The sequence below is a fragment of the Phacochoerus africanus genome, chromosome 5 (assembly GCF_016906955.1).
Source record: "Phacochoerus africanus isolate WHEZ1 chromosome 5, ROS_Pafr_v1, whole genome shotgun sequence".
NCBI classification, from domain to species: domain Eukaryota; kingdom Metazoa; phylum Chordata; class Mammalia; order Artiodactyla; family Suidae; genus Phacochoerus; species Phacochoerus africanus.
The window spans coordinates 115,941,361-115,961,356 of NC_062548.1; the positions used below are offsets into that span (position 1 = coordinate 115,941,361).

Consider the following 19,996-nt stretch of genomic DNA (forward strand, 5'->3'; position numbering starts at 1 on the left):
GTGGTTATCCACAAGCATTAGTTTGTCTCTTTCCTCACAGGGATCACTGACTTTTGTTGCCTATTTTGTCCTTTTGTTGTTGTTGTTGTTGTTGTCTCAAGTGGGAGGGTCAGTTCGGTCCCATTGCTCCATCTTGGCCAGCAGCAAGTCTAACAGGCCTTGTTCTTAGTTAATGAAAAAGTTGATTATGAGGTTAAGTTCCTGTCTTTCATTCTATAACAGATTAACTTGGGGAAATAAGAATCAAGCACCAGTTCCAACTCTGACCACCAACCATGTGTCTTACAATTCAACTCAACTCAGACACTATCTGCCTGGAGACAGTAATTCAGGAACAGCTGGATGCAAGTGACACACAGGACAAGGTATGGCAAGGGAGGGGAGCGAAGTTGCCGGGCCCTGAGCATGAGAGTCCCAGAATCTCCACCTAATTACCAACCCAGAAGCTCCAGTACAGCCACTATTAGGAAGCAGTTATAAAGGGGCTGTTAAAAAGCAAAGGCACGAAAACGAAATGAATGGCCTCAAGTTTTAAAATAAATGCTTTGCTCATTTATTTTGCATAAACCTGCCCATGAAATCCAAAAACAAGATAGGCTACCACCAATAGCAATCAGGTGCTGACTCCTGTTCATGAGCAGACAATCTGGACTTAGGAACATTTGTCTCTTTCTGACAAATATCTCTATCTACTGAAACCATTTAAAGTTACCACTTATTCCCATGTGGACATAGATGTGACATTCCTAAATAAAATTCATTGGTACATTTAAAAAAATAAAATAAAATAAAGTTACCACTTATTATGGCACTTTAGCAGATGGTACAAAATAGAAAATGAAATTTCCTACCCTCCTGCACTAATATATAAGACATCATACTCCTTTAACTCAAATCTAGATCTAAATACTTGCCACTGTTGGATAGATGACCTCAGGAAAACATTTCCTCCCTGTCTCAAGACACTCTTCTCTTTCTGTTTTCACAATATCGCCTATTCTATCTATTTATTTATTTTTGCTTTTTAGGGCTGCACCTGTGGCATATGGAAGTTCCCAGACTGGGGTTGAATCAAGAGCTGCAGCTGGGCTACAGCCACACCACCACCAGATCTGAGCCTCGTCGGCAACCTACATCACAGCTCCTGACAACACTGGATCCTTAACCCACTGAGTGAAGCCAGGGATTAAACCTGCATCCTCATGGATACTAGTTGGGTTTGTAACCCACTAAGCCACAGTGGGAACTCCCTCGCCTAGTCTATGTACATGGCTGTTTTCTCACCTTCAAATCTTTGGTTAACTATCTCCTACTAGGGAGACTCTCCCTGGTCTATCCTATCTAAGGGACAGAATAAAGATGGGATCTACCTTTCCCCAACTTTAACCTATATCTCAGCATCCTGCTTGTTTCTCTCAAAGTCCTTAACATAATCTGTCATTTGTCCTTTTTCTCCCTTTCAAAAGAGACCAAGTGCCAAGACCACAGGCATGAGTCTACCTTGTGTCCTCACATATCCCAGCACCTGCAAGAGTAACTTTCAATACATACTTAGAATGAATGTTATAGTGACAACAGGGCCACCAACTGCCAAAGACATTCAGCATCAGTCTGGAAAGGGCAACAGGACTTGAGAGCATTGAATTTATCATGGAGTAACTTCTCTGAATCTTACCAACTGGATCATAATGCAACAGAGTCAGTTTCTCCCGCAGTCGGCTTCTCTTAGTGTTGAAGGAAAAACCTGTTCCAGCTTGGCTCATCATTTTCACCAGAATTGTTCTATGATTTAAAAGCAAGGTGTTAGACGCAGAGGAAACAGGCTAAAATCAGTCATGGGGGATGGCACATTTTGAGAACCCCATACAGTAGTATTAGTTGTGGGACATCACTGAAGCTATAAGTGCAGTTCTTTTTTTTTTTTTTTTTTGTCTTTTTGCTATTTCTTTGGGCCGTTCCCGCGGCATATGGAGGTTCCCAGGCTAGGGGTCCAATCGGAGCTGTAGCCACCGGCCTACTCCAGAGCCACAGCAACACAGGATCCGAGCCGCGTCTGCGACCTACACCACAGCTCACAGCAACGCCAGATCGTTAACCCACTGAGCAAGGGCAGGGACCGAACCCGAAACCTCATGGTTCCTAGTCGGATTCGTTAACCACTGCGCCATGACGGGAACTCCTATAAGTGCAGTTCTAAGCCTGCCTATGTTTTCCACAAATCACAGCTTCAGTGGTTCTAATTCCCAAGGTTTGTTCCATTACACAGAGTGCCTTAATAATAACCTAACAAAGGGAACAAGAACAATCAAACCATATTGTGGGAAGAGACCAGACACCCACCTTTCAGAAGGAGCAGAAATCAGGAGCAGGGAAAATACATAAATACTGGTAACCCTAGCTGGCCGGTCAGGAAATTGTGAAGACAGCTGCCTCAGAAGAGCCCTATCTTCCAGGGATGAGCAATAAGGGTAAAATCCAGAAGGGACAGAATAAAGGGATCCGCACTTTTACACGGCCAAGGTGTCAAACCTTGTCCCCCTTCGTGTTTTAAGTTATCGTCATCCAAAGCATAAAGCTCATGTTCTGCCTCACTGGACCTTTCAGTGCCTCATACTATTTGTTACTTTTCCATGTGTCTTGTCTCCCTATGTAGCGCCTGCTATTTTATTTCTCATCTAAGTCCAAAAAGAATTTGAAGCATCTAAGGTATATTGCACAAATCTGAATCTCTTTCAATGTTCAGCACAGTGCCTCAAACACAAGAGGGATATATTTGCTGATGAAGAGGACAATAATTCGTCATTCATTCAAAAAGATTTAACAAATTTCTACTGAGTGCTTACTCTGTGGAAAGCACTATAGGAAAGCCCTGTAAGTCCACCTGTGCATCTTGGAGTAGTAGCTGCAATAGCACGGAAGGTAAGTTACATACACAAGGTCTCTAAAGCAAGGCATTAATGACAAATGGCACAAGGGGGATACAAAGAACAGGAGAGGCAGAGAGCATCTCCAAAGAAACAGAAGGCATGGAAGATTCCTACAGAACCTAAAGGTGGGAAATAAATAACTGGATTGTGGGGAAAGCTATAGGAATCAATAAAAGATACTGAGGGGAAAATACTAACATACATGTTTTTCATTAACTTTAATCCAAAAAACCTGGATTTAAAGATTCGTGGTGTGTCTTGGGTTGTAAGCAAAGGCTGCTTTAGATTTTTTTTTTTTTTTTTGTCTTTTTGCCATTTCTTGGGCCACTTCCGCAGCATATTGAGGTTCCCAGGCTAGGGGTCCAATCGGAGCTATAGCCACCAGCCTACACCAGAGCCACAGCAACGTGGGATCTGAGCCACGTCTGCAACCTACACCACAGCTCAAGGCAACGCCGGATCCTTAACCCACTGAACAAGGCCAGGGATCGAACCTGCAACCTCATGGTTCTTAGTCGGATTCATTAACCACTGCGCCATGAAGGGAACTCCTGCTTTAGAATTTTTTTATTTTTAACACAGAAAATCTTACTTCAGCTATTGTCCACAAAATTTATTTTGAAATACCATTTTGTTATTTATAGTCTCTCTGGTACAGAATGGAATCTTCAGCCTTTGCTATTTTTGATATGCTTATACCCATGAATGCAAAGGATTACAAAACTCAATTAAACAGACTCTGTGGATTAATCAAATCACAGAATATTCTGCTAGATTCCTGTAGTGGGCTCCACACAAATGGTCCTCAGTCCTCAATTTGAGGAAACAGAAATACAGTGGTAGTCCAAAGAAAGCATGGGGATCCTGATAACTTGTTTAGGAACAAGACAGCAAAAGCAACTTTAAGTAAATTATTTGAATGCTCACTTAAGTAGGTCAGTTGGGAAGGAGGGAAAATATTTTTTCAAACAGTTCATAAGGCCAAGAAAATTCATCAGGTAAGTAATCCTCAAACCAACTTTCATAAAATCAAGGCCAAATGCTTCGTTTACCAAAAGGATTCATTGGCAACAGCTGGACTAATGAATCTAACATAAACAAGTTTAAAAAAATGAAAACTCTTACTTACTTTGACTTGCTCTTGGCAACTTTTTTGAAAGGAGGAAAAGATGGAAGAGAAAAGAGAAAATATCGATTTATTATCTTGCAGTTCACATAAATATCATTAATAATCAAAAACACTTAAGAAGTACACCACAGGCTGTCACTCAAGTTAACTACTCTCCTGAGCTATTAGGGATTCCGTTAGGATTTTACAGAGTTTTAAACATCCAATCAGAACACTACAGTTCTGGACGCAATGCTTTGCACAAGCTCTTTTCAGCTGGACGGATACTTTTAAATCTTTATAAAGATCTGCTCCACTTGTTCCTCTTCTAAGGTGTAAATATTTGCACTAGAACAAGCCTCTTGTTTGATAAGTTAACTTATGCAAACTCCAACAATCATCACATCAGGTGGAGAAGGGAAACTAAATGATAGGTCTGCCTGGTGCATGGAAGAGCCCAGTCTGGGAAGCCAGAGGGCTGCTTTCCCGGCCCAGCTGTAAGACCTAAGGTCAACCTCTGCTCTTCATCTTGGAAGTTCTAAGCCACTGACAGTATTACATATTCCGAGGTTTTGCCTAGTTAGGACTGCAGTGATTCTGCTGACACAGCGCTAAGAGAGCGGGGGAAGTGTGCCCCACTCCCGCTGACCAAACGAACCGCAACTGGATCCAGCAACAGCACCGCCGACCCCCAAGACCCACCTGCCCCTCAGCGAGCGCGCCGCGGGGCATGCCGGGCGCTGTAGTTCTGAAGGCCTGGGAAGTCGCAGCCGCAGTTTCCCGCCCCGCGCGCGCGCGCACCCCGCCCCGCCACGTCCCGAGCCAACTGCCACGGTCCCGCCGCCTTCAGCCCCACTTACAGGTGACCGCGGACAAGAACATGGCGAGAGTACACTGCAGGGTCCGTAACGGGCCCAAAGTCCCTCAACAAACAACTGCTTCCGGGGCACAGGCCTGATCCGGAACAGGACGTCCGGAAGTTTACCGCGACCACGCCCCCCCACATAGACCTGAGGGTCGGATCCCGCTTTTTTCCTGTGTGGTGTACGTGTCAGGCGGCTTTCTTTCGTGGTGCTGGAAGATGCAGGCCTCGCCCCATTTGGAGAGGGACTTTGTTTTAGCGCTCGGGGTTCGCACCCCAGATCTGACTGCTCCTTCTGGATGCGAATTAGGTGCTTTCCATACTTGTTTCACTGAATAATCGCCGCCACCTACATTAAAGCCACAGGAACTCCGTAGGTTCCTCAACTGCTTCAGGCTATCAGGCTGGGGCATTATTTCCTTAAATGGTTGCTTCTTTTGCTTCCTCCATCCAATTCCAACTCCAACTCCACCTGCTTCACAGCTACTCTCAGTCCCTCCAGAATTAAGAAGCCCACCTGAAATCCCTATTCTTTAATTACATGTTGGATTTCTATGAAGGCAGTGCCCTCTGCATCTTGTTAACTGCCTTGTCTAAGCACTTAATATAGTGCCTGGCAATAGGGGGCTGAAAAACTTCGATTAGGAGCACTCACATAATTTGCTTAATGTCACAAAATTAGTAAATGGCAGAGTCAGAATTTGAACCCAGATTTTGTCTGACTGCAAAGACTCATCCCTTTCCATTAGATATTGGGACTTAACCACTTTGCCATCTTCCAGTCTTAATCTATCTTTAAGGAACCTGGCTCCTTCAACACTAAGGACTTCATTCAAAACTTCATTTTCCAGGAGTTCCCGTCGTGGCGCAGTGGTTAATGAATCCAACTAGGAACCATGCGGTTGGGGGTTCGGTCCCTGGCCTTGCTCAGTGGGTCAAGGATCCGGCGTTGCCTGTGAGCTGTGGTGTGGGTCGCAGACACAGCTCGGATCCCGAGTTGCTGTGGCTGTGGTGTAGGCCGGTGGCTGCAGCTCTGATTAGACCCCTAGCCTGGGAACCTCCATATGCTGTGGGAACGGCCCTGAAAAGACAAAAAAAAAAACAAAAAAAAACTTCATTTTCCAACTAATAATTAGGACTTGGGGATTTTTTTCTAATCTGTGATTTTATCTATATATTAAATTTTACAAATGTGAAAGAAGATGTATTCTCATGGATTATCCTCGCTGAAAGTAATAAAAATCATTTAAAGGAGGAACTGTAGCTCTCCAATACAACTCAATTTTTAATGCTTTTACTATTTGTTTGGGCAGCGCCTGTAGCATATGGAAGTTCCTAGTCCAGGGGGTCAAACCTACGCAACAGGGGCGACCTGAGTTGCTGCAGTGGCAACACTGGATCCTAAACCTGCCCGTACCACAAGAGAACAGCACAACTCAATTTTTTAAATTAGGACTGTCCTTTCCCTTGGTACCTTTAATAACAGTTTTTTCCCTGTAACTTGATTGCAACAACTGAGTACACTCCAGGTTCCCAAATCCTTCCTTACCTTGTGAGGTTCAGCTGCGGACAAACAAGAGCTTTAGGGGTCCAGGAGGGTAAGATTTCTTATATAAGAAATTCCTTTAGAGGATTTGTAAGAAAAGAACACAGAACCAGAAGCCAAGGGACAGTCTGTCCCTTGGAAAGTCATTTCAACTCTTCAGACCTGTTTCAGGCTTAGTGTGGGCATTGATCAGTGATTCTTATTACTGAGGGGATATCAGTCACCTGTGGTCCTTTAAAAGACCGAGATGCCAGAGGTGAGACCCAGAGTCTGTATAATGTTCCCCCACCCCAATTTTCTATAAAGAAGCATTTCAGTATGCCAAAAAGTTGAAAGGATAGTATAATGAACAAACCATATACCAAATTCAACAAATTCTGCTATGTATACTGATGTGTACCGAATTCTTTAAAATATGTATGTATATGGTTAGGTTTTCTGGCTAAACTATGTAAAAGCAAGTTGCAGACATCACAGTTTCTCACTACTAAATATTTAAGTTTATGTCTCACTAAGAAGATCATTATAACTACAATACCATTTTTCTTCCTTAAAAAATTAATACTTTCCTGGAGTTCCCATCATGGCTCAGCGGTAACGAACCCAACTAGTATCCATGTGTACACAAGTTAGATCCCTGGCCTTGCTCAGTGGGTTAAGGATCCAGCATGGCGGTGAGCTGTGGTGTAGATCGAAGGTACAGCTCAGATCTGGCATTACTGTGGTGTAGGCCAGCAGCTACAGTTCCGATTCAACCCCTAGCCTGGGAAATTCCACATGCCATGGGTGCAGCCCTAAGAAGACAATAATAATAATAATAATAATAAATAATAATAATAATAATAATAGTTTCCTAATATCTAAGCCACGTCAAATTATCTTTTATGGCTGGTTTCTTCAAAAACAGTATCCAGTCGTTTCATACATTAGCTTTAATTGCCATAAATCTTCAATATCTTTAAAATCTAAAACCCCTCACTTTTTTGTGTGATACTAAATTTGTAAAGAGACAGCTAGAGTCTTGTAGAGTGTCTCATAATCTGGATTTGTCTGATTGCTTTCTTATGGAGTCATTTTATTCTCCTATTCCCTGTATTTCCTGTAAATTGGAAGATAAATCAAAAGGCTTGCATAGATTTCCTTTCTTTTTTTTTTTTGTCTTTTTTTAGGGCCATATCCATGGCATATGGAGGTTCCTACACCACAGCTCACAGCAATGCCGGATCCTTAACCCACTGAATGAGGCCAGGGATGGAACCCGAGTCCTCATGGATGCTAGTCAGCTTCGTTAACCACTGAGCCATGATGAGAACTCCTTGAGTAGATTTCATATAAAACACTTTTGACAAGAGGACACGATGCTCTCAGCTTCATATCCCAACGTAGTAGGAGGTCCAGAGTATCAGGTTGTTCCACTGCTGGTGCGAAGTTGAGTGATCTCCAGATCTCTCCATTGTAAAAGTAGATTTTTTTTTCTCTTTACAGATTTCTGTGGGGTGGTCCTTTGGCATATGAGCATATCCTGCACCCAACAACCTTTCCACTTGGTTTTAGCATCCAGTGATGATCTTTTTTTGACTCAGGAATTACACTTGAGGGTACACCATGGTGATTTTTCTAACATTCCATTCCTTATTCATGTGCTAGTTTTCTTCTTTCTATAATCAAATGAGGCTGAATCATAGTTTCTCTGAAAAAGGCAGGATAAATGTTAATTGTTTACTCTTTAATTACTAATATTCAGAGTAAGAAATTAGCATAAGTGTCACTTCCAACAGTGACAGAGGTTTTCCACTTTCTGTAATTTTCTTTAACTTTTTAGTCTCACTAGAATAGTTTTTATCCATTGTTTTATAATCAAACATGGTCATTATTATTTTTGATGTTTGAATTTTCCCAAAGTAGGTCATTAGAAGTCCCTTCAAGCTGGTCCAATTTTCTTGTGACGCACTTCCTTCCTTGCTTTCTGTTACCCGTTGTCTCTGGTTAAACTTGTACTTTCCCAAGCCCAAACCTGGAACTAGCCATTTCTCCAAAGTATTCTGGTTCCCTTTAATAGGGTGAGATATGTAGAAGCCGCGATCTGATGCACAGTCACTAGACTAGATTTTAGTGGTTTTCAAGCTTTCTTTTTAAACCATGGAATCTTCACGCAACTGAAATCTGTCTCAGGAGCTCACGGTAAAAAATAAAGCTTCATCTCTTGAGGTCCTCAGAATCTTGGACTCTGAGGCACAGCGGGATCACAGCATCTCTGGAGTTCTAGTGCACAGATTCAATCCCCAACACAGTGGGTTAAGAATCCAGCATTGCTGCAGGTACAGCTCAGATCTGATCCCGCCACATGCCACTGGGAGGCCAAAAAAAAACACCCCAAAAAACCTTTTCCGCATTTTCATCTCACCCACTTCTCTATGGAGGCGTGCCCAAGACTCAGTCCTTGGATCTCTGCCCACACTCATTCCCTTGATGGTTACACTTGATTTGTTTTTTAAAATCTACAAGCTGAAAACTTTCAAATTTATGTTTCTAGTCCCAGCCTTTCCTGCAGACTTCAAATGGGTGTGTTCACCTGCCTCCTTCACCTCACATGTCCAAAATCAAATTCCCACACTTGCACTGCACCCCTGCAGGCTTCCTCTATATCAGTATGTGGCAATTTCATTGTCCCAGTTGCTCAAGTAAAAACTCTGGCAGCCAACTTGATACCTCTTACATGCTACATCTAATCCATCAACAAATCCTGGCACTCAAATGTCACCTAATCAGTGAGGCATTCTGTGGCCATTCTATATAAAAAAGCAATGTGTGCACGCACACACGCATGCATGCGTGCACACACACACACTCATTCTCCTTACCCCACTTTATGCTTTCCTATAGCACTTATCACCATTTCATATTATTTTATCACCACTTTAATATTATTGTGTACCTATTGATTTCCTTATTGTCTATCTTTGATCACCAGAATATGAACATCTTAAGATCAGGAACTTTGTCTTGTTCACTGTCTTATGCTGTATCCTGGTGCCTGGAACAATGCCTGCTGCCTCTATTACATATTTGTTGAATGAATGAATGAATATGAGATGAGAGGCAAATGTTAAATTATTAATAAACATTTCCATTTAAATGGCAAACATGGATATAAAGTCTTTGCATATTGTTGATTGTTTCAAGGTTCAGGAGAATGTATAAGCTTACTTATTGAAGTATAGTTGATTTACAGTGTTGTGTTAGTTTTAGGTGTACAGCAAAGTGATATATATATATATATATATATATATATATATATATATATATAGTTCTTTTTCAGATTCTTTTCCCTTACAAGTTATTACAAAATATTGAGTATGGTTCCCTGTGTTATACAGTAGGTCCTAAAAGTAAGGTTATATGCCTCCTTTTAAAAAGAGATACCATGTACCGTTTCCTGAAATTCCTGAACAAAGTCAAAGGGAAGCAGTGGCTTTCTAGTCTCATTACTTCAACCTGCATCCACCTGTTATTTACAGCTAACACTTTGTTGGCAGTTGGTAAGTGTTAATTAAAGTGTTTATTAATACACATGTAATTCGTGGTCTGGGGTGTCTGTGTATCTGCGTGTGTGTTTGCCTGAATTTACATAATGAACACTCTGCCTTATTGAAGAACAATTAGAGCATCCTGGTGGCCCAAATAGAAAGGGTGTCCGTAGAGGAGGGGCACACGTCTTCTTTGGGCACCGGGGGAGGTGCCGAGGGGAGGAGGGGGTATAGCTCTTTAACCTGGATCACAGCCCAGAGAAGTAGATGAAGAACAAGAACAACAAGTACTGCTATCTGTCCTCACAGGGCTTTAGACACAGTGTCAGCACTGCATTCCCAGCACTTAGCACTGGGATTCAATCCCAAGAATCTGGAGGCTGTCCCCTTTTCTGCTCTGCCAAGAGGTCCCTGACTGCCCATTGTCCAGCCCACTGTCCTACTTATGTCCAGCTTGGGAAGTATGGCCACCATTCTCTTTTATGGGGTCAGTGATCCTGGCTACTTTACCTGTCCAAGGGGGGCCTGGAAACTTGGGCAGTAGAGCAGGGGGACTCTGTGGGAGAAGGCTGCAAAAAACTGGCACCTTCACAAGCTCCAACATCTCCAGGCAGATGGGTCAACTTCAAAACTGGGTCCTCTGCCTCCACAGCTTAGTGCTACAACAAAGACTTCCTGAGAGAGCAAGATTAAAAGCTGACAAGACCTAGGGGCACCAACCAGGTTCAATCTGTGTGCAGCGGGCATCTTTGGGTTGGCATTCAGTGCCTTCCATAATCTGGCCTCACTCTCCTAATTCAGCCCCATCTCTCTTCACGAGGGCCAGCCCTTTCTGGAAGGGTATCAATTCCTTTCTATGTGAAGTCTCTCCTGACCCTCCCCTCCCCACCCTACCCCATAACACCCATCCACAGATTCCTCTCAGAGCATGTATCACGCTCCTGTATCCTTGGAGTCTGACAAGTCTGACTCCACACTGGCATCTAAGTCCCTTGAGGGCCAGAGCCTCTGAATCTCTGTGTATTATCCCCCCCTCCAGCCCCCACCCCCACCCCAGCCAGAGCTTCTAACACAAGGCAGCTGCCCCACTCACTCTGACAAACTCAGTACCTTCCGTTCTCAGGGAAACCTGCCATTCTCCATCTCTTCAATTCTATCTCCCTCACCAGGTCCTCCTAAGACGAACAGAGTGGGAGGAACCAGGAGAAGAACAGAAGCAAAGGCACAGAGGTGTCGAAAAAAAGGAGCAGTGAGCATCCTTCTGGGGCTAGAGTGAGTGAAGAATTGAGCGTGGTCACTCAAAAAGATGACGGGGCCCAAAAAACAAACAAACAAAAAAACCCCAAACAAACAAAAAGGATGATGGGGCTAGGTAACCAGGAAGGAAGGAAGGAAGCAGGATGTTACAGTCACGGGGTGAGACCCTGGTTCTCAGGGCAGCGGGGGAGTTAAGTGTTGTGACCAGATCTCTGTAGTGGCAGCATCTGAAATCACGCCGTTTTCCTGGCTAATTGGGAGAGAGGCAGGGACTCTCCCATCCCAGCCAACACCACAGTCCCAGGTCCCCGTCACTTACGACGCAACCACGGGCACGTCCTCTCCTCTACGTGGTAATGCCTATTTATTTAGTTAACTCACATTTGGGGGGTTTCCTTAATAATTGGTAAGTTCTTCCTGCAAAAATAATGTTGTCTTAGACCAGTCATGGGCCTTTTTTGAGGGGAAAAAGAGAAGGAGAAAGGTGTCATAAAAACTTTGAGAATCTGCTAAAAGCTATGGCTTAGCTTGAAATGCACATGAAGTGCTCATAGCCCCCACCCAGAACAATTGTATTGGGCCTTGGCAGTGGTTCTCAACCTTGGCTGCACATTGGAATCACCTGCAGAGTTTTCTAAACTCCTGATGTCTGCCTCCCACCCCCAAAACTTTTCACTTAATGGATCTGAGTGCAGTCTGGCCATCGGGTTTTTTAAACTCCCTAGGAGATTCTACTGTCCGCTCACAGCTCTTTTTGGCCCCACCCACAGCATGTGGAAGTTCTGGGGCCAGGGATGGAACTCGGGCCGATGCAGTGACAACACCGGGTTCTTAACCCTCTGTGCAGCAAGGGAACTCCCACTCACAATTTTTAAAGTATTGGGCTAGGGATCTGTGGATGCCAAGGCCCCGACCGTAGACGCTAAGTTCCAGGTGTGTCCATTTAACGTTGATGGTGAGCAGCACCTACCTGTGCAGACAGGGGGACGGGGAACATAGCCATTTTGAAAGAATGAGGAAGTCTTGAAGCAAAGCAAAGAAAGTCTTTCTAAGCAAAGAAAGGAGATGCTCCCGTACATTCTGCAGAATGTTTAGCAAAAGAGGCTGAAACAGAAGACGAAGAGCAAGAAGCCAAACTGTCTTCCTGAAAGATGGAGGGACGCCCAGCGGACAACACCCTTCCCACCTACACCCTGGACCTCCAATGAGAAGAGCCACCAACGTTATCAAAGGGCTGACAGAATCCCTCTTTGGAGAAAGCCCACCAATTAAATGTGCAGTTCAGAGTTCCCATTGTGGCTCAGCAGAAACGAATCTGACGAGCATCCATGAGGACGCAGCTTCGATCCCTGGCCTCACTCAGTGGGTTAAGGATCCGGCGTTGCTGTGAGCTGTGGTGTAGGTCGCAGATGCGGCTTGGATCCCACGTGGCTGTGGCTGTGGCGTAGGCTGGCAGCCGTAGCTCTGATTCGACCCCTACCCTGAAACCTCCATGTGCTGTGGGTGTGGCACTAAAAAGACCAAAAGAAAAGTGTGGTGGGTGACAGGGGTGGGGCAGGGATGGCATCTGTGGAGGCTGAAATAAAGCGGCTGTGAAGATTTGGAGATAATGGGCTGAACCTCTGGGATGGAGGAGAGGAAGATTGGGGGCCCGGTCAAGGAGAGGCTACCCTGGGGCAGGAGGGGGTTGGGGCAGGAGAGCTGGGCTGCATCCCAGCAACAGGAGAGGCAGCTGCAGTGGAAGGGGAACTTGGCGTAAAGCCTGGCCCCAACCAGTACTGGCCATAGGACTCTTCGCTAGCACTTAGCCTCAGTTTCTTATCTGGGACTTGTGTGACGATAGCTTCAGAGGAGCCTACGAGCTTGGATGATTATCATCCGATCACCTTGAAGGCTCTTTTCACTGTGAAGTCCCATGAGCCTAGGAAAGTGCCCTCTGAAAACGCTCTTTGGGGTTTCCAAACCTTCAGCATCAGACACACCCAGGATGCTCACCATCAAATACTACAACTCAGTGGGGGATGGGGACCCACAGGTAGTTTGCAGTTCTCACCTGGTGCTTCTGCTGCCTGTGCTCTGGGAATCGCTGTTCTAGATCCCTGTTTCTCAGCTCCCAGGGATCTTGTCAAAGGGCAGATGCTGAGCCCAGAGGTCTGAAGTGAGGCCTGAGAGTCTGTGTTTCTAACAAACACTGATGGTGCTGATGCTGTTGTCTGTATATCCTTGTCACTCAAAGCATAATCCAGGCAACATCTCCAGCGGCCGCGGCAATACTGTCTGGGAGCTTGTTAAGATTCAGAATCTCGGAGTTCGCATTGTGGCTCAGTGGAAACAAATCCGACTAGGATCCATGAGGATGTGGGTTTGATCCCTGGCCTTGCTCAGTGGATTAAGGATCTGGTGTTGCCGTGAGCTGTGGTGTAGATCGTAGACTCAGATCTGTCATTGCTCTGGTTGTGGTGTAGGCTGGCAGCTGTAGCTCCCATTTGACCCCTAGCCTGAGAACTTCCATATGCCACAGGTGTGGCCCTAAAAAGCAAAAGCAAAAAAAAATTTCAACATCTCAGGCCCCACCCTAGACCCACTGAGTCAGAACCTCAGCTCCAGGTGATATGTAAGCATATTGAAGCTTCAGAAAGAGATTTCTAGAAGCAGTGACTTACTGATCAGGGAACCAAAAGCTGAAACTTGGAAATGGGGAGTTCCCGTCGTGGCTCAGCAGAAATGAATCTGACTAGCATCCATGAGGATGCAGTTTTGATCCCTGGCCTTGCTCAGTGGGTTAAAGATCCAGTGTTGCCATGAGCTGTGGTGTGGGTCGCAGACACAGTTCCAATTCAACCCCTAGCATGGGAACTTCCATATGCTGCAGGTGCAGTCCTAAAAAAAAGACTAAAAAAAAAAAATTGGAAATGGTAAGACAAGCTCAGTTCCAAAAACAGAGTCTAACTTAGAAAAAGGCAGAGATTTTCATCCGTTGTAGTTACTGCCATATTTATGGGCCCAGCACATAATAGGTGCTCAATAAATATTTTTCAAGTGACTAGATGAGGTACGAATCCAGTTTCTGGAGCCAGAATATGAGGCTAAAGTGGAGCCAGTAACCACCATCTCTAGATGTCAACTTCTAGGGACAAGGTCTTTCTAGCCCCCTGCCCAGGACAAGGTTGATCCTGATGCTGGCACACAGCAGAACTCACGGCCACGTGAGGCAGGAGCGTATTAAGTTGTCCCATCCGTGAAGATTAAAAGGCTATATGGAAATTCAGCCAAGAAATACACTGGCCTTTCTCAAGTGCGTCTGCTACAAGAATGAGAGGCTGAGTCAACCAGTGGGATATATGGGTGGCCAGCGGAGCCCCAGCTCTGGAAATAACTCATTCAGTCTGGAGGAGGGATTCCATGAAGCTGCCTCAAACATGTTTATAATGGGTAGAATTTAATACACTCAGCATCAATCCTACTATTCCCCTCTTTTCTGTTTAAAGCAGATGTCAGTAAGACCAACCCACTGGGTCAAAGGCAACTAATAGGGCTCTTATGGGTTGGGGAAACATTAAATCCTACAAAGGACAAACAATGTTTCCTATTAAATAACCATAGAGAAACAGATCTATAAATCATGATCTTATTTCTAGTCTTCAGGGGTTCCAGTCTCGAAAAGAAAGTTTTTCCTTTTTTTTTTCCCAATTGTGTACATTATCCAGACTTTCTGCATAATCCTGACAATAGAAGTTAGGATTTCAACCAAAATAAATCCATTCTCATCCTGCCCTAGGGACAAATTGGGCTGCATATTTCTGACAGAGTCTTCGAAATGCCAGGCCCTTTGTCCTAATGATTATTTTAAATACATTGTGAATATGAGAGAATGCCTCCCAAAGCAGGGCCATTTTTGTCATCAATTTCATTTGCTTGATTCCTGCAAGTGAACCGAGTAAGTAGATATCATGCATTCCCAATGGCTCATCTATCTACCTCCGCCTTGGACTGGGGTACACTTTTGATTTGTTTTTGTTTTTTTGCTTTTTAGGGCCATACCCACCGTATATGGAGGTCTTCAGGCTAGGGGTCAAAAATCACAGCTACAGCTGCTGGCCTATACCACAGCCACAGCAAGGCCAGATCTGAGCTGCATCTGCAACCTACACCACGGCTCACAGCAACACCTGAACCTTAACCCACTGAGCGGGGCCAGGAATCAAACCCGAACCCTCATGGATACTAGTCGGATTTGTTTCCACTGAGCCACGACAGGAACTCTGGGGTCCACATTTAAGGTGAAATGAAGTGACCACAGCAGTCATGGCAAAGTTTCCATGAATAACTACTTTCAAAGGCATAATCATTTTCCATCATGACTTCCCGCCTCCTTCAACCTCACCTTCCACCTATTTCCTAACCGTCTCAGAGAGGCTGTCCCACAGAGGGACAATCCTGCCAACGTCTCTGCCACATCTCCTGGAAGCCTGGTTCCTGCCCAGCACGTGGTGCCTCGAGTTGCCAGGTGCATATGAGAAGGGAACACGCCATCAGACGTTGTACTCACTGGCTGCCAGAAAAGTGATTTAAGCTCCTGTACTCAACTGTCCTGCTATAAGGTGGTGTGAACGTATCATTGCACTTTTCTTGGCTTGTGAAAGGATGGCTAATTAACTTTCTCAGTTGCTTTGGAATAGCATCCAGTGGCAAGTTGCCATAGCCATGCGCATTCTCTGTCTTTCAGAGCCATTTTTGAATGGGTCTATGTTTCTTTTTGTTGACCGAGAGAGGCAGGGAGTTGTCATGTTCACAAGGATGACCTCACTTGAGCTTCTGTGGTTTGGGATCCTGCCTGCCTGTGTTTCACCCTGTTTTGCCTCCAAGGCAGAAGCCTGCATCTCTAGCCAGGAGATTGTGGTTAGTTTCCTGGCCTCTGACCGAGGTGGGGACACACCTGCACCCCTGAGGGAGGGAGAGCTTGCGGAGGGTCCGTGAGGCCAGGGCTGAGTCACTCAGCCGGGAGGCATATCAAATGGCATTAGAACATCAGTCTGGCACCCAAGGAGCAAGGGCCCGCACAATGATTCTCCTCTAGGTTAACAATCTAGACCATTTTCAAACTAAAGTGAGGAAAGAGATTAAAGTTTGGTGTCAACTTACTCCAGCACTGGAGTTTGCTCTTCGCATGAAATCACCCCAAAAGAAACCTCAGCTTCACCGACAAGTCCAAGGGCACCCACTTGATAATATTTCATGACAGGTTAGAAATCTATACATACAACTTCCATATGACCCTGCAATCCCACCCTTGGGCATCTATCCGGACAAAACTCTACTTAAAAGAGACACATGCACCCGCATGTTCATTGCAGCACTATTCACAATAGCCAGGACATGGACACAACCCAAATGTCCATCGACAGATGATTGGATTCGGAAGATGTGGTCTATATACACAATGGAATACTACTCAGCCATAAAAAAGAACGACATAATGCCATTTGCAGCAGCAAGGATGGAGCTAGAGAATCTCATACTGAGTGAAATGAGCCAGAAAGACAAAGACAAATACCATATGATATCACTCATAACTGGAATCTAATATCCAGCACAAATGAACATCTCCTTAGAAAAGAAAATCATGGACTTGGAGAAGAGACTTGTGGCTGCCTGATGGGAGGGAGAGGGAGTGGGAGGGATCGGGAGCTTGGGCTTATCAGACACAACTTAGAATAGATTTACAAGGAGATCCTGCTGAATAGCATTGAGAACTTTGTCTAGATACTCATGTTGCAACAGAAGAAAGACTGGGGGGAAAATGTAATTGTAATGTATACATGTAAGGATAACCTGACCCCTTGCTGTACAGTGGGAAAAAAAAAAAAAAATTCATGACAGGCCCCCCTCCTATACCTCACAGTCTAGTTCCAAAACCATGAAAATTCAGAAAGCCCACTATAAAGTCATCATCTTGGGTTTTTCTACCCAAATCACTTTTTTTCCTCAGAGAATTATTTGAAATGTAATTTGAATAAAACTGAGCCCCTTTTCTACCATAAGAAGTTCCATCTTCACATGGTATCTATGCAAAAGAAATATAAATTGATCTGCAAATGCCTTAAAAATACTGTAATTCTTTGAGAAGTTTCTTTTCATTTCTTCCTTTTTAGGGCTACACTGTAGATATGGAAGTTCCCAGGCTAAGAGTCAAATCATAACTGCAGCTGCCAGCCTACACCACAGACACAGCAATGCCAGACCCAAGCTGCATCTGCTACCTACACTTCACTTTGGCAACACTGGACCCTTAACCCACTGAGCAAGGCCTGGGATCCAACCCACATCCTCACAGAGACTAGTCGGGTTCTCAACCCACTGAGCCATAATGGGAACTCCAAGAAGTTTCTTAAAATAGCCATTTTTCTCACCCAAAGTTCCACTCAACAGCTACACCCAGCCCATTCTCTCTCTCCAGAGAGCAGCTTCCCATGTTTTCTTATGCAGATTAAGTGTTTGACTTCTAGCATCCTTCCATCACAGCCATCATCTAATTCAGCCCTAAGAAATGGGGGCAGGGAAGCCAAGCAGCTCAGAATCCTCCCTTAGAAAGCTGGAAGGGAAGAAAGGCTGGAACTACCTGTGCCTCGGGGTCTTGGTCCCAGGAGTGAGAACAGGGAAAGAGAAGGAAAAGGATGCCTATAGGGCCATTAGTACCTGAGGGTCCCTCTCCAGCCTCAAGAACGGCAGCCAACAGAACAGGGCTGGGTTCCAACACGGCTGCCCTGATGTTCGCCTGCAGGCAGAAGGCCGGTGGTGAGATCCTGGGGACTCTCCCTAGGTTCCTGGGTCAACTTTACCCAAACTGGGGTAGTGGTAACATATCTCTGTCTGTCTGTGAAGCAAGAGGTTTGAAGGATTCAGATGGTTTTGATGAAACATGGTGTGTGGCCAAAAGGGAAAAATCGGGATCCACATCTAGTTTGATATGCATTTCCTGTAAGCCTTTCAAAAGATGTCTTCTAAGATTCAGAATAACTGGGTCCAGTTTCATCTGGTACACGGTGAAGTTAAAGAGCTATGGGAATGAGTGTGTTTTGCAGGTTCCAAAGTTACTAATTAGTTCTGTGACATTAAGGTTAATGAGATAAAACATCTATAAATCAAGCTGACGCCTGATTCAAGAAGCAAGCCCCCAACTCCTTCTCCACCATGAAAACCCTATACTCTCACTTTTTCGGGCTATCCATTTGATTAGATTTGATTATGTGTGAACATATACACATGTATAATTATAAAATTCATACTTAAATTATATTTACCTGGCCCAAAGCTCCTCACTAAATTTATTCAAAACCAATAAGACAGTAAGGTGGATATTAACTATGAACAGAATGAACGGATTTGATGAAAGTTTTAGGAGCGACCCTTCCCAAAGAGCGAAAGTCTATATGTTAGATTCAAGATATGTGTCACTTCAAATGTGGGCACAGAACTCCAGAAAATAAAATTACGGCTTTTATTGACAGAAGCTAAAGGTATTTTTGGAGCTTCGAGAACATTCTGATGAATCCTTCTGTAATTCGAAGGATCCTATCCCACTTACAGTCTCAATGTGTACATTTGGGTTTTTCAAGACGGTTATGAGTTGAGGATCCAGAGTAAGAGGAACCAGGAGCCCTGCCTTCTGCCACTGACTAGCCCTGTGTCCTTGGGCAAATTACTTACACTTCTGTGCCTCAGTTTCTGTGTGTGTAGGATGAGGGGCTAAGAATAGAAGATCTCATAGAGTTTGCAGAGAATGAAATGTGATGACTCATGTAAATCTCTTCACACAGGGCCTGGCACATAGTAAGCACACTGTGATGACCATGAGTGGTGTGGAGCCTAGCTGACCTCAGAATGTCCTTCTTGAGCCTTCTGCGGGCACTGCATCGCCTTGAAGCCTGGGTGTAGTAAGACAAAGTTCTTTGCCGTTGAGGATGAAGTTATGTTGCTCATGTTCAAGCTAGTTTGAGGGCAATCTCCATGTAGCAATTTTCCTTTTGTCAAGGACTTGATGCACCTTCTCTTTTTTCTCTCTCACAGACCTTTTCCTTTTTCCAACTTAAAAGATTAAAAGAGTTATGGTGTTCTGGGCATTCAGATCCCTGGGAGATGGAGAGTAGCCTAGAGTCTCATTTATATTTGATAGATGTGGCCTGGAATGGAAATGGCATGCCCTAGGGCTTATTTTCAGGCTTTGGCTATCCGAAGGAAATTTCCAGATCTTCGGAGGCTCTCTAATCCTTTCCACTGGATCCACTTCCTCCTGGAAGAACGTGTGGGAAGCATGGTCTAGTGGGAGGAGATTCTCTAAACAACTATCTCACTTCTGGATGACCCCAGTGTGTGTGTGTGTGTGTACACCAGTGCGTGTCTGCATTCCTGGTAGGCAAAGATATTCTCTTCAGCTACAAGTTAAAAGAGCACAAGTCTATGGATGTGGGTAAACCCTAACACAAAGGATCAATTACTGGCTCTGATGGCCAGAAAGTGAACCCCACTTCAGTTAGAAGGGGAGAAGAGGAAGCTGAAGCTCTGCCAAGAGCAGAGCCCTGCAGCTGCAGCCCAGGCTGGCCCAGCCCCGCCGACCTTTGCTGAGTCTTCGAAGAACACAGGCCTGCCTGTTGCATCAGCTGCTACCCAGCCGCCCTTCCCTGCCCCACCCTGGAAAGTGGTAAGGCAGTGAGGCAACCACTCAGGCAGGGGGATGTCTGGGGGAAACTGTCTCACTCCTTCCAGCCAGGC

The 19,996-nt window shown here is 44.7% G+C and overlaps 2 protein-coding genes across 3 annotated transcripts in view; both read right to left on the reverse strand.

The window, feature by feature from the left end:
* MRPL33 (mitochondrial ribosomal protein L33) overlaps positions 1-5,013 on the reverse strand; it is a 69,221-nt gene extending 64,208 nt beyond the window's left edge. Inside the window, exons 1-3 of one of the 2 annotated variants that reach the window (XM_047782382.1) lie at positions 4,896-5,013; positions 4,057-4,075; positions 1,676-1,782 (exon numbers count right to left, since the gene is read on the reverse strand). In XM_047782382.1, the coding sequence (XP_047638338.1) occupies positions 1,676-1,782; positions 4,057-4,075; positions 4,896-4,917 (148 nt within the window). In that variant the 5' untranslated portion in view covers positions 4,918-5,013. The remainder of the gene's footprint in view (positions 1-1,675; positions 1,783-4,056; positions 4,076-4,895) is intronic. The other variant, XM_047782383.1, reaches the window with a different exon arrangement.
* A 2,729-nt stretch (positions 5,014-7,742) lies between these two features.
* The window catches only part of SLC4A1AP (solute carrier family 4 member 1 adaptor protein), a 90,816-nt gene continuing 78,562 nt past the window's right edge, over positions 7,743-19,996 (reverse strand). The window contains exon 15 of the mRNA XM_047782364.1: positions 7,743-8,133. Coding sequence (XP_047638320.1) covers positions 8,080-8,133 — 54 coding nt within the window. The 3' untranslated portion in view covers positions 7,743-8,079. The remainder of the gene's footprint in view (positions 8,134-19,996) is intronic.